The sequence below is a fragment of the Balearica regulorum genome, chromosome 20, assembly GCF_011004875.1.
Source record: "Balearica regulorum gibbericeps isolate bBalReg1 chromosome 20, bBalReg1.pri, whole genome shotgun sequence".
NCBI lineage: Eukaryota > Metazoa > Chordata > Aves > Gruiformes > Gruidae > Balearica > Balearica regulorum.
In genome coordinates this window covers 7,304,947-7,317,990 of record NC_046203.1, presented here as the reverse complement: position 1 = coordinate 7,317,990, position 13,044 = coordinate 7,304,947, and the positions used below count along the sequence as shown (strand labels likewise).

General features: G+C 47.6%; 1 protein-coding gene across 3 annotated transcripts in view; it reads left to right on the top strand.

Annotated features, from left to right (window-relative positions):
• The window catches only part of COL27A1 (collagen type XXVII alpha 1 chain), a 162,479-nt gene that overhangs the window by 128,206 nt on the left and 21,229 nt on the right, over nucleotides 1-13,044 (top strand). For all 3 annotated transcript variants that reach the window (XR_012838465.1, XM_075772219.1, XM_075772221.1), the window contains 4 exons: nucleotides 10,671-10,724; nucleotides 10,843-10,950; nucleotides 12,434-12,487; nucleotides 12,749-12,802. Coding sequence is in view for 2 of the 3 variants with exons in the window: in XM_075772219.1 (XP_075628334.1) it covers nucleotides 10,671-10,724; nucleotides 10,843-10,950; nucleotides 12,434-12,487; nucleotides 12,749-12,802 (270 nt within the window). In the remaining variant the exon portion in view is untranslated. The remainder of the gene's footprint in view (nucleotides 1-10,670; nucleotides 10,725-10,842; nucleotides 10,951-12,433; nucleotides 12,488-12,748; nucleotides 12,803-13,044) is intronic.

Sequence of the window (13,044 nt, the reverse complement as noted above, 5' to 3'; positions counted from 1 at the left end):
ATACATCTGATGTGATACCGTTACGCTGTCCAATACTCAGTTTAGATGGTTTTAAAGAGAACTTCATCTTTAGCTATTGCATCTTCAACTGGTCTCTCTTGGCATGACCCAGGAGTCACCTGTGCTCTACTGCATTCCTGGATCCGCTGTCTTTTCCCTGGGCTAGAGATGTTTGCTTCTGCTCCAATACTGTTGGGATATCCTGCTTATCTACAAAGGGGACAGGGGAGATGTTAATGCTTCTGTGCGATTAGCAGGAGAGACACATAAACAAGGATCTGTCTAGTAACCTGTGCCAACAAACTGACCTCCATCTGGGAGTGTGTAGCTCATCTTCTGCGTCTGGAAGAGATTCATCAGAAGCTGATGCCCACCTGCAGTCGTGGACACAGAGACAAGCTTCTCCTATGCTGTAGCTTGGCCCTGTGTTGCCCTCAGCGACAGTATCTGGAAAAGCCCTTTTCATCACAAGTCCCTGCAGCTACACCACTTCCTGAAGATCTTTCCTTAACACCAAGGACATGTTTAGTCTTAATCTTTATTTTGCTTATGTCTGAAGGAATGTGACACTTCACTATCAAGTGTCCTCCTGAGAGATGTAGGAAATGAGGCATCTGATTGCTCTGAAATGATCTGGCCTTATTGCTGGTACAATTTCAGCCATTTTGCACATACTGGCCCGGGCAAAGGCCCGGTGCTGGCAGCACCCCGTGTAGCCGCAGAGGAGGTAGAAGCTGGGGAACTTGGCAGGGCAGGTACAAGCTCACACACCACGTGGCGATGGGCCAGCGCAGTGGCTGGAAAGGGGTTAGCAGTTCTTTGGTCTGCACAGTCGTGGAGCTCCCTGGGAGATGGCAGATGAAGGGACGTGCTGGATCACCTTCACAGGTGCTAAAGCTGGAGGAAGCATAGCAGATCTGTGCTGCCCTTCTGGGTCATGCAGACGAGAGACGCTCACCCAGCAACGGTTCCCTACAGCAGGGACAGGTCTGGCTTTACTGAGCAAGGTTTTATTTTCCAGAAAGCCATCCCGACGCTGATACAACATTGCCGACTGAGCACCACCAAACTTCTCTCAGTGCTCAAGAAACATTTTTCAAAGATCGTTAGCTTTAACTTGGCTCAGCGATTTCCAGTACTAACATATCTGAAAACCGGTTTCCACTGTGGTTTTAAATCTCAAACAAAAGCAGCAGGGAGGCCCCAGCCGAATCTCCAGGGGTAGTTTGTGCATGTTTCAAAGCCAGTGGAGTTCAGCAAACAAACCTGGCAACTCAGATGGTCCATGAGTCTCACAGCTGTGGCTGGCAGGACTCGAGGCAGCTGCAGCTGAGATACACGAATATCCTCTATCTTTTGGTCACTTTGTCCAAGTTCACACTGCTCCGTTCAATTCCAGTTCCTGCTCAGCAGAGGAGTGGGCCAGTTGTCCCTCCGGTCATGAGAGAAATCAGAGCACCTGAAACACATAGCTGAATGCAAGATCCACTTGAGATTTCAAAAATCACATCGGGGATGTGCACCTTTCCTGAGCTGCTGTGTCACATATCTCCTCCCAGTGGTTGCCATCTTCCTCTAATACAAACTTGTTGTCTTCACTTGATCTTGACACTGTTTTGGACTTGGCCATTTGACCTCTGGTTGGCTTGTTTGAGCAGGGAGCAGCTGATAATCTCCTCCCCTGGCAGAGCAGCAGGGACTGGTGAGGTATCTCCGTTCAGAGAGACTGGCTGGACACACAGATCCTGGGTCAACGGTGCGGGGAGCAGGAGCAGTTGTTGTCCACTGGCGATCCAGACTTTCCGTACGGACAAGGATATGTCTCTGCAGTATGTGGGCAAACTGGAAGATACAACGGCCCGTTGAACCCTGGCAAGGCATCCATCAGCAATGCAAGTGTCATGGTGTAGTTTGCCAGAATAAAAAGCTAATTTATTTCCCAACCTGTCATTGGCGGGGGGGGGGATAGTGCCACGGAGCCTGAAATATCCAGACAGCTTTGTTGGAGAGTAATGTACGTTTACAAAGGATCTGGCTGCCAGTCAATCCTGCTCTTTGCAACAGAGGATGATAAGAGTCAGAGGTTGAAGTCAGTGGTGTGCAATCAGCAACCTGGACACAGGCAAGTGCTCCCTGGGAGTAACCCCCCCTGAAAGTGCTCCTCTCCACTGCTTCTCGTCTCCACCTACAGAAAGTACGGCATTTCCCTTCCCTCGGAGGACAACCGGTCCGCCGGTGGCTCTGCGAAGGGCCCAAGCCAGTTGGCAGGAGGGAGGTGGTGGGTTTCCAGCTGCTCTCCGTAGCTGTGCACTGTGGTTTTCATAATGTGCTGGTCGTCATACAAGGCAGACATCTGATAGCGAGGTTTTTACAGTTCCAGGAAAGCAATTGGAGAGCCTGTAGGTAATGAAATACAACATGCTCTGAAACAAGAAAATCCCTCATTGTTCAGCAAAACCGGGAACCGAGTTCTTTTCTTTTTCCACTTCCTTTTTAACCTGAAATCCTATCTGCAGTGTCATTCAAGCCACGTCAGGACTCGGAAAAGCTTTGAGCCAGATGCTCCAATGGTATAAATCGCCATAAACAATTACATCAGAGAAGATCTGGCTGCATGTGCCGGCCCTGCTGCGTGGTGCAGATGTGCACCAGCAGACCTAAAGAGCTCTCAGAGCTGGTAAGTCCCTTTGCTCTGATACAACAAGGTCGAAAGTCCTTTTGTTTGCTCTCCATGAGGGTAGAGTGACGGAGCTGGGCTGCAGTGGAGATCTGAGAAGGTTTTTTGAGGGAACTCACAGTGCTTTGAAAAAGATAAAGCTACTGTCCAAGCCGGTACGGAGCACTGGGTGAACTTGTGGCTCTTGGCTCCAGCGCTGTGGTCTCAGCCACATCGCTCCCCAGAGCGGGAGCAGCAACTCCACACGCAGCGTTAGGTGGTGGCCTGAGGACAGTATACTTCCCACTGTGTTCTTGTTTCTCCATCATCTACAGGCTACAATCCTGAATTGGAAGGAGGACTTGCTGGCTGGGATGGACCTCCTGCTCTGAGCTAGTAGAGGTGCTCCAGAAATGGCACACTGGGTCAGAGCTGAGATGGGGCTGGTTTCAGGGCTCTGTAATGCCAGGGTAGAGCAGGAGCTCATTCTTATCTGACATGCTGCTCTATTACAAAGTTGTCCAAACATCACTTCCAGCAGAATTTGTCCCAGAGTGGTTTTTTTGCTCTTTGTTCTTTTCTGTTTCCTGCCACTGAAAACATGATTCAAAGAGTTTCTGCAACAAATTGCCTCGCTCTGCTGTTGCTGAATCCAGCCGTTCCCTCTGAACACCTGAGCTCAGTGACAGCTGGCAATGCCACACCAGTTCCCTGGCCTTCAGCTCCTCGAAAACACCGAGGCTGCCAAAAGACGATCCTGGAATCACTTCTGGTTTTAATCTCTGCAGTCCATGCAGGAGCCTCTGCTTGTTTTGATAATGTGCTGAGCTGTTGTTTCCTGGAAAAGCTGTTTTTCTTGCCCTGGTCTACAGGCTGTCTGTGGAGCTCTTACTTGAAAGAAGTTCCTTAAACTCCCTCAACTGGAGAGCATGGGGTTACCCTCCAACTGAGCGACGGAAGGAATGGAGAATACTGGGCTCGGTGTGCAGAGGAGGGTTGTGACCGCCTGGCAGCGTGTCAGTGGTAACAGCGAGCTCCTCACACCCTTAGTCTAGGAAATTAATATTGTTATTCCTAATCTTGTCCTTGAATAACCCATTAGCAGTAGAGTCACAAAGTAGTAAAGTGACTTGCCCAAGGCCATGCAGGAGGTCGGTTAGTGGCAGAAGAGGGACCAGGAGCTCCCCAGCCCGGCTCCTTGGAGTATCATTACTGGTGTGGGCCACGAGCAAAGCCATGACAGGTATTTGCCTTAAATCAAAAATCAAAGGGGAATAAAATTGCTCAGGAATGTAGTCAAATGTGCTTTGGGCTAGAATAGGGCCAGAGCAAGGGTCAGGGTGAGTGCCTCTCTGCATAGCTACAGTCCACAGGTCTCTCTCCTTCCCCTTCTAGAAGCAATGTGGTCATCCCTGGGGAATTTTATGGAGATACATGCTGGATTTTGTTGTTTGGGAGATTTTATTGTGGGAGTTTTTTTCCCTTTGTCTGCTATTCTGTGACTCAGCCCACCAAACCCATTGAAACCTTTGGGGTGGACCACGGGTGTCTGTGAGCCCTGGGACTCCTGCAGGGAATCACAGAGCTTTCCCAGTCCCCAGGGAACCGCTGCTTGCAGCGACCGACCGAGGTTGCTCTCCTGCAGCCGAGGGGCTGTTCGCCCTTGCAGCGAGTCGGCCAGCTCTGCCTGGTGTCTCTGCTGCTCGGGAAGGCAGGCTGATCCCAGCTGGTCTTCGTTTAGAGTTAATAGGAGTCAAAATGAGCCAGAATTTGAAATAAATCCCATTGACTTGGCACGGTTTCTTTCCTGACTCAGATGAAGGAGACGCACTTTTTGTGCAGTTACTCCAAGATTCCCCTCCTTATTGCAAGAGAGGATTTCATTCCCCTCCTCTTCCACACCCCAGGGCATCTGTGTCCTTCAAAAGGAAGATATTAACCCTTAGTGTTTGGGGGAGGAAGAAAAGAGCACAAGTAGCACTCATTAGTATAAATCCACGTTACACTGCCCAAGTGCTCCGTCTGTTCCTTTCTTCTCAGTCATCAGCTTCCAACGCTGGCTAATTCTCTGGAGCATTTTGGTGCCATCATGTATGAAAGCTTCACAGCTCAGTGGGGATGAGGGCTTGCACTTTTCCTGCACTTCCCACCCGCCCATCAAGCCTTTTGGTGGCACCTTTGTCTCCTGTGTTTCCTGAGAGATGAGGAAATAGAGGCAAAGAGGGGAGGGAAAGGGATTTTCCCAGAAATAACAAATTAGTGGCAGTTCAGGGTTATTAGATCAAACCAAACCACCTCAGAGCACACAGCACAGCTCTGTACGTGAATCTCTTTGCTGCCTTACTCTGTGACTGCTTAGAAAAAACAAGTTAGATAGACCTCCTCGTCCACAAAACCAAAAGCGGCATATTTCAGAGCAACATCTGCCTGCAGATAAGAACTTGTACTGAAGCAGAGAGTTTGGGATACAAGATTTTGCTTTGGATTCCACATTTTCAGCTGAGTTCCTCAGCTGAAAGGAAAGCCATAGTGACGCTATGGCGTAGTCTTTCCATCTGAGATATTTTTATAGGACTTCCCCATCTCGCTTTTTCTTTGAATTCAGCCAGCCCGCTCTACCTGCGCTCACCACTCGGGTTTCCAGAAGCAGGCCAAGAGCCCATTACTTCCCAGTGATCCCAGTGAAGCCCTCTGAACCTCACAGTACAATCAGGTCTTTCTTCTCGAGAACAGTTGAGTCTTTCTTCATTCCCCATACTCATTCAGGAGCTGCTGCCCTGTCTCCTCCCCTTCCAAACTACTGCTAGGCAGAGTGATTATGAAATGTGTTTCTTATAAATCCGAAACATTTATGTCTTCAAATGCCTGGCCCCAATAATCCCACTAATTTCCTGAGTGCTTGTGAACTGTCCTCCATGGGGGGAGACTTCTCTCGATCAAAGTTTATTAAGTAGAGGTTCTCATATGGAGACATTGCTGAGCAGTAGGAAATGATATGGGGCTTTTTCATTTCCCTTTAAATGATCTCACTGGCTGGGGCCTGAACAATATGGGCATGGTCATCCTATGTTTCATGCTTCCTACCTTTATTGCTGCTTTAGCTTTTCTGTCCTTTCTACGTCCAGTGCCTCAAACTATCACCTGTTTTGTTTTGTGGTTTTTTTTTTTTCCTGTCACCATTGGCACTTCTTTTCTTTACTCTGCATTCTGGTTCTTCTATTTCTTCCTGCCTCATTTTTGGTAAGGAGACCTCAGACCTTCATTTACTGACACCCAAAAAATCTGAAAATACGCTCCTGCTCTGTGACAGTCCTTGAGTAATCCTGAACCTGCCTCAGACAGGCTTTGGGAAGCTATCTCGTCAGTCCTGTGCCCTGGTAGAGCTTTCCTCCTGTGCCGTGCTGTAATTCTGCAAGCAAAGCAGAAACCTGTCCTGAAGTGCCAAGAGCCACAGTTCCCCTGGAGTCAAACCAGGATGGTGAGTCACGTCTCGGTAACCACTTCCCCGGATCTATTGCATAGCAGAGCATCACTCAGTGCGGGGGAAGTTTGGGTCTGGATTTTAACACTGCTTGTTGTTTGGCTCCATTTGAGCCATATCTCTCTACAGTTCATTCAACTCCCTTATTTTGTTTTTCTGGATGTTGTTGGTGTAACATAGATTTCAACTGTTGATGTCTTGAGAATTTAAAGCCGGACTGGTCATCTATTTGCTCCCAAGAAATGTTACTGCTGTGCCCTGCAAGACACCTGACTTTGCTCCCAAGGCCGTCAGCAGCTGAAAGTCCCTTTGTTCCTTACAAACTGATCAATTTGCATTGGAAAATAAACATCCAGCTTTTCCCTTAGGATAATATCTATGGCCATACTAAAAAATAAATAATAAGATTGGGTCCTTACTGAAGCTGGGAATGAAATTTTAAATATGCTAGACCTAGGATAATAATTTTTGGCTTTCCTTGGATATTTTGGCATACCTGAAGGCATGTGACTTTGTAAAGCCGCTGCTTTCCACTGTCCCTGGTCACAAATACCATCATCTTCCAGACATACTGATCTGCTTAGTGAAGAGTGCAGTGTATAAAGAGGAATCACCATTTAAAAATAATCCCACTCATGGAAGAAGTTTGGTAAGAAGATTTGTTTTCTCAGCAAACCAGTAACCCAAAGCATGTAACAAAATGTGTACAAAAACCTGAGACTAAAAGCATCGAGTGTTTAGTGCCTTGATACACTAACCCAACTGGTGTGAATCTAGCAAAAAGAACTTGGCATTAAGTATTATTATGTGTAGGCTTTTGTACGTTTTCTGCCCCTCATTGCCATCTCTGCTAAAGAGAGTAGGAACCCTAGGAACTTCACATCGCAGTGAGAGAGATATGAAAAGATGCTACGTTCCTGATGTATTTTGGAGACCCCGGATGAAGTTACAATCTCACTGTATTTTATTTTAATAATTGCTTTTTCCCCCTGTTCTGCCTCTGATTTTTCCATCCCTGGACAGATGAGTCAGAAAAGTGGAGAGGAAAAGAATCTGATCTTTTTTGAAGGCTACCAAAGTTGTTGCTGGGCTTGTTATTGCCTGTGTAATGTGTGGCATGTAACAGTGCGGTGATTTCTGGGAATTGTGCAAACCACTGCATATGTGCCCAACGAACGTCTGGGATTGCAACAAATAGCAACCACATCTGGAACATCCCAGGCAGAGATATTGCATATCTAGGAACCCCAAACAAGTGTTGAACTGCCTCTAAATTCATCTGGGCAAAATTCCTGTGCAGTTGGAGAAAGCACATCCAGCAAAATCAGACATATGGTAGGCTTCCCGCTCACCAGCAGAGCTCTGCTGGCCTAAGTGCTAGAAAGCGTGCTGGTAGAGCACAGAAATATCCTTCGCTGATAGAGCTTACTCCATTCAAGGAGGTGACTCAGGCTACAAGATCCAAGCCACGTCTCTGCTGATGGTGTCACCAGCACAGTTTGACCCATTTATTTATACCAGCAAAGCTTTTAACCAGCAGACGAGAGCTAACAACAGTGAGGGAGGCTCAAAGGAAGGTCTTCGTGGTTTACTGCGAGTGACAGCTGGTCTCGCTATCAGTGACAAGAGTTGGAGATGCTGCCAATTTTTTTTTCTTCAGCAATGAAGAAGGAGCCGCACCCCAGCTGGAGGAGGACCCAGGAGAGCCTTCTGGAGTAGATGAACATCCCTGCTCAATGAGGCCAATGCATCATAAGGGGAAAAGCCGGTGCAGGCAGTTTATCAGAGCCCATATCAGTGTTCAGACTCCACCAACAGGGAAAGACAAGCTGATGGAACCCAGAGAAAGTTGAGACCCTGTTTGAACACAGCGCAATCTTCTGTGGATCAAGTTGATTTTTGTGAGCAGGTCCTGCACTGTCAAAGTTGGGTTTATGTTTTGGTTTTGTCCCTCTCCCAGATGAATCTAACCCTACATTTGTACTTCATGACTGTGGGTACAAGCATGAACTGGAATGCTGGCAGATTTTAGGAGCACTGCAGAAATTTTGTTTCTTAGATGGGAAGATTTGAGGCCCAAACCTGTCTTCTCAAAAAGCAAAGACATTTACCAGTACAGAGTAGAAGCAAGTTTCAGTCGTTGCTTCCATGGGAGATGTATCCAGGTGAGGGGAACCAGGCTGTGCTTCAAACTCTTCGGAAGTAGCTGCAAGATCCCTGTGACCTCCCCTGTGAAGAGGGTCCATCTGCCCTGCACAAAGGGTTCATCTCATCAATGCGCTGGTCTCTGCATTTTTTACAGACAGTGCAACAGATCCTCATCCCAGGGATGCACTGTTTCAAGAGCTGTTACAGCACAGCAATTCAGGAGCACATCTGAGTGTGCAAAATGACTCTGCTGGAGAAGATCAAGATCTTGGCCATCACCAGGGCCAAGAACAGATTTAGCTTAAAACAGGCTTTCTCCTATTTGCAAGAAATATCTATTGCCCATGCTTCCAAAAGATCTTAGTGCATAGTCCAGGGAGACTGATGGAAAAACACTATGCAACTAATTAGAAATCCCAGTTATGTCTTTATTCATTCACATATTGTTTAGATGGTAAACTTTTGTGAGTGATTCCACTATTCACTCTCCAAATTTTCAAGCCACTAAGCATTACGTTACTGCTGCAGGACAGGCTCTGTGAGCATTATTGCTGCTTTGCTAAACACATCATGATGGAGACGTGGGGACATTGAGGGACCTGGTACCAGGTCCAGTGGTGAGCTCCTGCAGAGCTGGGTGGGGATGGCCATTTCCCAGGCTGATGCTTTTATGGGTGAGGATTTCTCTGTACTTCTGTCAAAAGTGTAAATCACATGGGTGACACTGAAGGCTTGGCATCCACAATTTATCGCGTGTTGTGGCTGCTCAGCGTCTGTGGGAAAATAATTCCAAAAGTGATCTCTTGGAAAGTGGCAGCAAAACATAGCAAACAAAAACCCCGAGCAGTATGGAGGAGACAACAGAACAGGACTTGCACGCTCCTTGGCAGGGACCTGTCTGTTGTGAAGCTCTAATACTGTTGGCAAGGTGGGCTCTTGAAATGTTTGAGTTGGGTCAAATGGAGCTATTCCCTTTGGGGCAGTGAAGAACTGGCACAATTCTTGAGGGCTATAATAAGTCTGAATTGCTCCTTTGTGTTAAGAGCAGGCACTTATGAGGCCTATGTTTCAGATCGGAGTGAAAACCCTCCAATACGGCCAGCTTTAGAAGTTGCTTTTGTTCAGCTGAGGCTGATATTTTTCTGCAACATCAATGGTGGTGAAAATGATACCTTCTTAACTGGGAGGCAGGAGAGCAGAGGGAGAGATGCCGTGCTGGTGTGTAGATGCTGTTGAAAAGTTTGCCGCAACTGCCAAAAAGCATGAGTTATTTTCTTCAGTGATATTTCTGCTTCTTTCTGTCAAATCCAAAGTATGTTGTCTGCCTTGCAGCCAACGGGGTCAAACACTGAAAAAATGAACTCCCTGGGCTCCCTAAGGAGAGCGTGCTATACTTAGTTGCTCGTCACAGCTGATTTCTGCTGCGTGCATGCAAGGAGGGGCGGCAGGTTCTGCTGCACGAGGCACCCATGCTCGGTGCACAAAGCAGGTCAGCATTTCTGTCTCTCGTTGCTCTGGCTCCCCCCCGAAGTTTTGCACCCCACTCCATTTCTAGATGCCTGGTCAGTATATGGTGTTTTCTATGTGCTGTGTGTTGCAGTAATGATGATACAAATCGAGGGAAGGTTTTTGCACTGTCAGCGGAAGGCTGTGCGTGGCAGGTAGATAGAAAGTTAAACCACTGCCTGTTTTCACAAGGTAAAAATACTGAGAATGGCTGTTGAGGCGATGGTTCCACTGCCGGTATCCTAAAACCATATAAAATTATTGATATCCAATTCAGTGCCGTAGCTGATGGTGACAGGTACAACTCTGTTTGTGAAGCAGCGGTGCACAGGTATCAGCTCTGTCTGCAGAGCAGAGGAACCCTTTTCTGGGGAGCAGGGTAAACGTGTTTTCCGCATTTCAGCCCTTTCTGTAGCAGTGGCTGGGTACATACCGTTTTTCAGTTCCGCGGGTGCCTTCTTCAAGGAGCACTTCTGAGCTCTCTCTTTTGCACACTTGAGGACAGATGGACACATCAGATGGCAGTTTTCCATCACCTGCCTGTCTTTGACATGTGATCTGAAGATGAAAAATACTACCTTTCAGCCACGTTACCCTATAGTCTCCTGGGCACAGAGACCTTTCCACCTTTAAGCAATGAGGTTTTCTTCTCCATGTGTTGGAGCAGCTCAAGAACAAGCTCAGCAATACTCCAGCTGTAGTACCTGTGAATTATGGCGTTACCTGCGTGAATTCCTAGCCTCCTTGTTGGCTCCCATGGGAATAGGATGGGTGAGGACACAGTTAGGGTTGATTGTACCTGGGAAGTGGCCTGGGGGTGGCTGGTTGGGATGGGACATCTTTGCTTTCCCATTCAAACAACTTTTTTTTCTCTCCTAGGGACCAGAAGGGAAACCAGGAAAACAGGGAGAAAAGGGCAAGCCTGGCCAGAAGGTAGGAACATCTCCCATTGATAACATCTCCTCTGGATCTCCCTTTCTTTGCTCATCTTTGATATTTATCTGGAGAAGCAGTTTTGTCCTACATTAATGCCAGTGCTTTTGTTCTGCAGGGCAGCAAGGGCTACCAGGGGCAGCTCGGCGAGACGGGATCTCCAGGGAAGGAGGGGCCAAAGGGGAACCAAGGCCCTAAAGGATCCCGAGGTACCCTGGGACCTATGGTGAGAAGAGCTCTGCAAATGGTTGAACACAACATGCAGAAACATGACTAGCAGTGGTGGGCACAGGCCTGAATGAAGCAGAGTCCAGCAGAGGCTTCAGAGCACAGAAAGTGAAATGATGTTAGATGGGTTTAATGGACCAAAACAGCTTAACTCTTGCTCTGAGCAGCACAGGAGACACTCCATAGTGGTGGCTGTGTTGGTGGCCCGTGAACCCAGCTCACATTGCATCATGGCAGTTCTTCACAACCCCCTAGATGGACTGAAACATTGGGGATTTTTCTGTAGAAGGGAGTGAGCTGATAAGCTATTTTTTGCTAAGATCTTTCCCTCGGAGACTGCACACTCATGGCAAAAGTTGCTTCCAAGTCAAATTGTGTTGTTACAAGGAACTCTGCCTTGGACTTCTGCCCTGTTTCTACACTCACTCTTGATCTACTTATCTAAAACACTTGCAGCAAGATGAAATATAGCATGGGAAAGGGTTTGAGTTGGGGACTGAAGGTGAGGCTTACAGAGAGAACAACGATAGTATGGTGGAAAGGGAAGTTAATTTGCTTTAGGCACATGAGACATGCACTGGAACAGCAGCGGTACATAATAAGTACCTCCTCATGCACTGCAGGCTGGTAAGGAAACTTCTTGCACTATATTTGATAGAACTTAGTGAAAAAGCAGGAGTTAGTAATGAACTGGGAATCACAGTGATGTTTCAGAACAGTAGCAAATGAGTGATAGAGTAACGGTTCTGCTGATAGTGTTTTCCTGTCCTAAAAATTATGGCCTCCCCATATATCATCCCTTCATATTCTTTGGCAAAGCCTCCATGGATTATTTCACAAGGAAGCAAAGCGATATCTGAGCAGCAGTCGACTGGACTGAACACATCTCTGTCCTGTGGAAAGGGCTTTCTTCCATGCTAAATGGGATTATACGGAAAGTTTGCAATTCACTTTAATCTGATGATTTGATTTAAACCCTTTTGTTCGGTCTGCTCAAGATGCAATAAACAGCTCGTGTAGTGCCCTCATCACAACCCATCAAACTCCTTTCTTGGCCTCAGAACCCATGCCGAAAGGTTTCCTCCCAACCATTTAGGATTAGGTCATGCATGAGAATGGTCTCGCTGGTGGACTTCCTAGCACAAGGCTAAATTAGATATAAAGATGTCCAGAAGGGCAGATGAAGAGCACACACTATGCGGCCATTTCTGGTAGCAAATCTGAATGTGGTGGGGAACCTGTTGCTACAGGGTGGCAAAGACATAGCCTGGACTCGTAGCGTCACTCAACAAATGTAAGAGATTAAAGCCAAGCAGGAGCATTTCAGATGGCTGCAGCAAAGCTCACCAGTGGCCAGGAGAACGGGTGGCTGCACTCCCATGTGGTGCTGAGCTTTGCTTTGCGTAGCCCAGTGCATCCTCTTCTTGCAGGGTAATACCTATGGACTACTCTCATGGTGCTCTCTGTGCTTGCCTCCCCAGGGTGCTCCAGGAAGGATGGGTGCTCAAGGGGAACCTGGCTTAAAGGGTTACCAGGTAAGGTTTTTATTTCCATCCTCCAGCTTCTATCTGTTCTCTAATGCAACAAAACTGCTACTCCAGGATGCAAAATCGTTCTTAAACTATGATTTATTGCTGATCTGGAGTGCAGTCTAGTTCTTTCTCTAGTCTCCATTTGGACCATGACCCATGCTGGGATGCACAACACAGGGCTCGTGAGATCCAGCAGGAAACCAGGGAGGACCTTCAGTCAAACAGCTCTCTCCTGTCTCCTCACATGCTGTCTGCTCTCCACAGGGACATGCAGGACCACCAGGGCCAATTGGACCACCAGGGCCAAAGGGAGAAAAGGTAAGTTTGCAGAGTTTAGCAATCTCGTCTTACATTGGCATGGAAGCTGAGCTGACGTAGAGATAATTGCCCCGCTGCCATAACACCCGTGCATCTGTGCTCTCCTCCTCTACCTGCGGCAAAGGTGCCTCCTCTACAGCACAGCCACCTACATAACTCCTGCTGCAGCTTTACTTCTGCAAATCAGTGCCAGGACACCCGTGCCACTAGCACGTCTTTTCCTGACACCACATGCCCTTGTG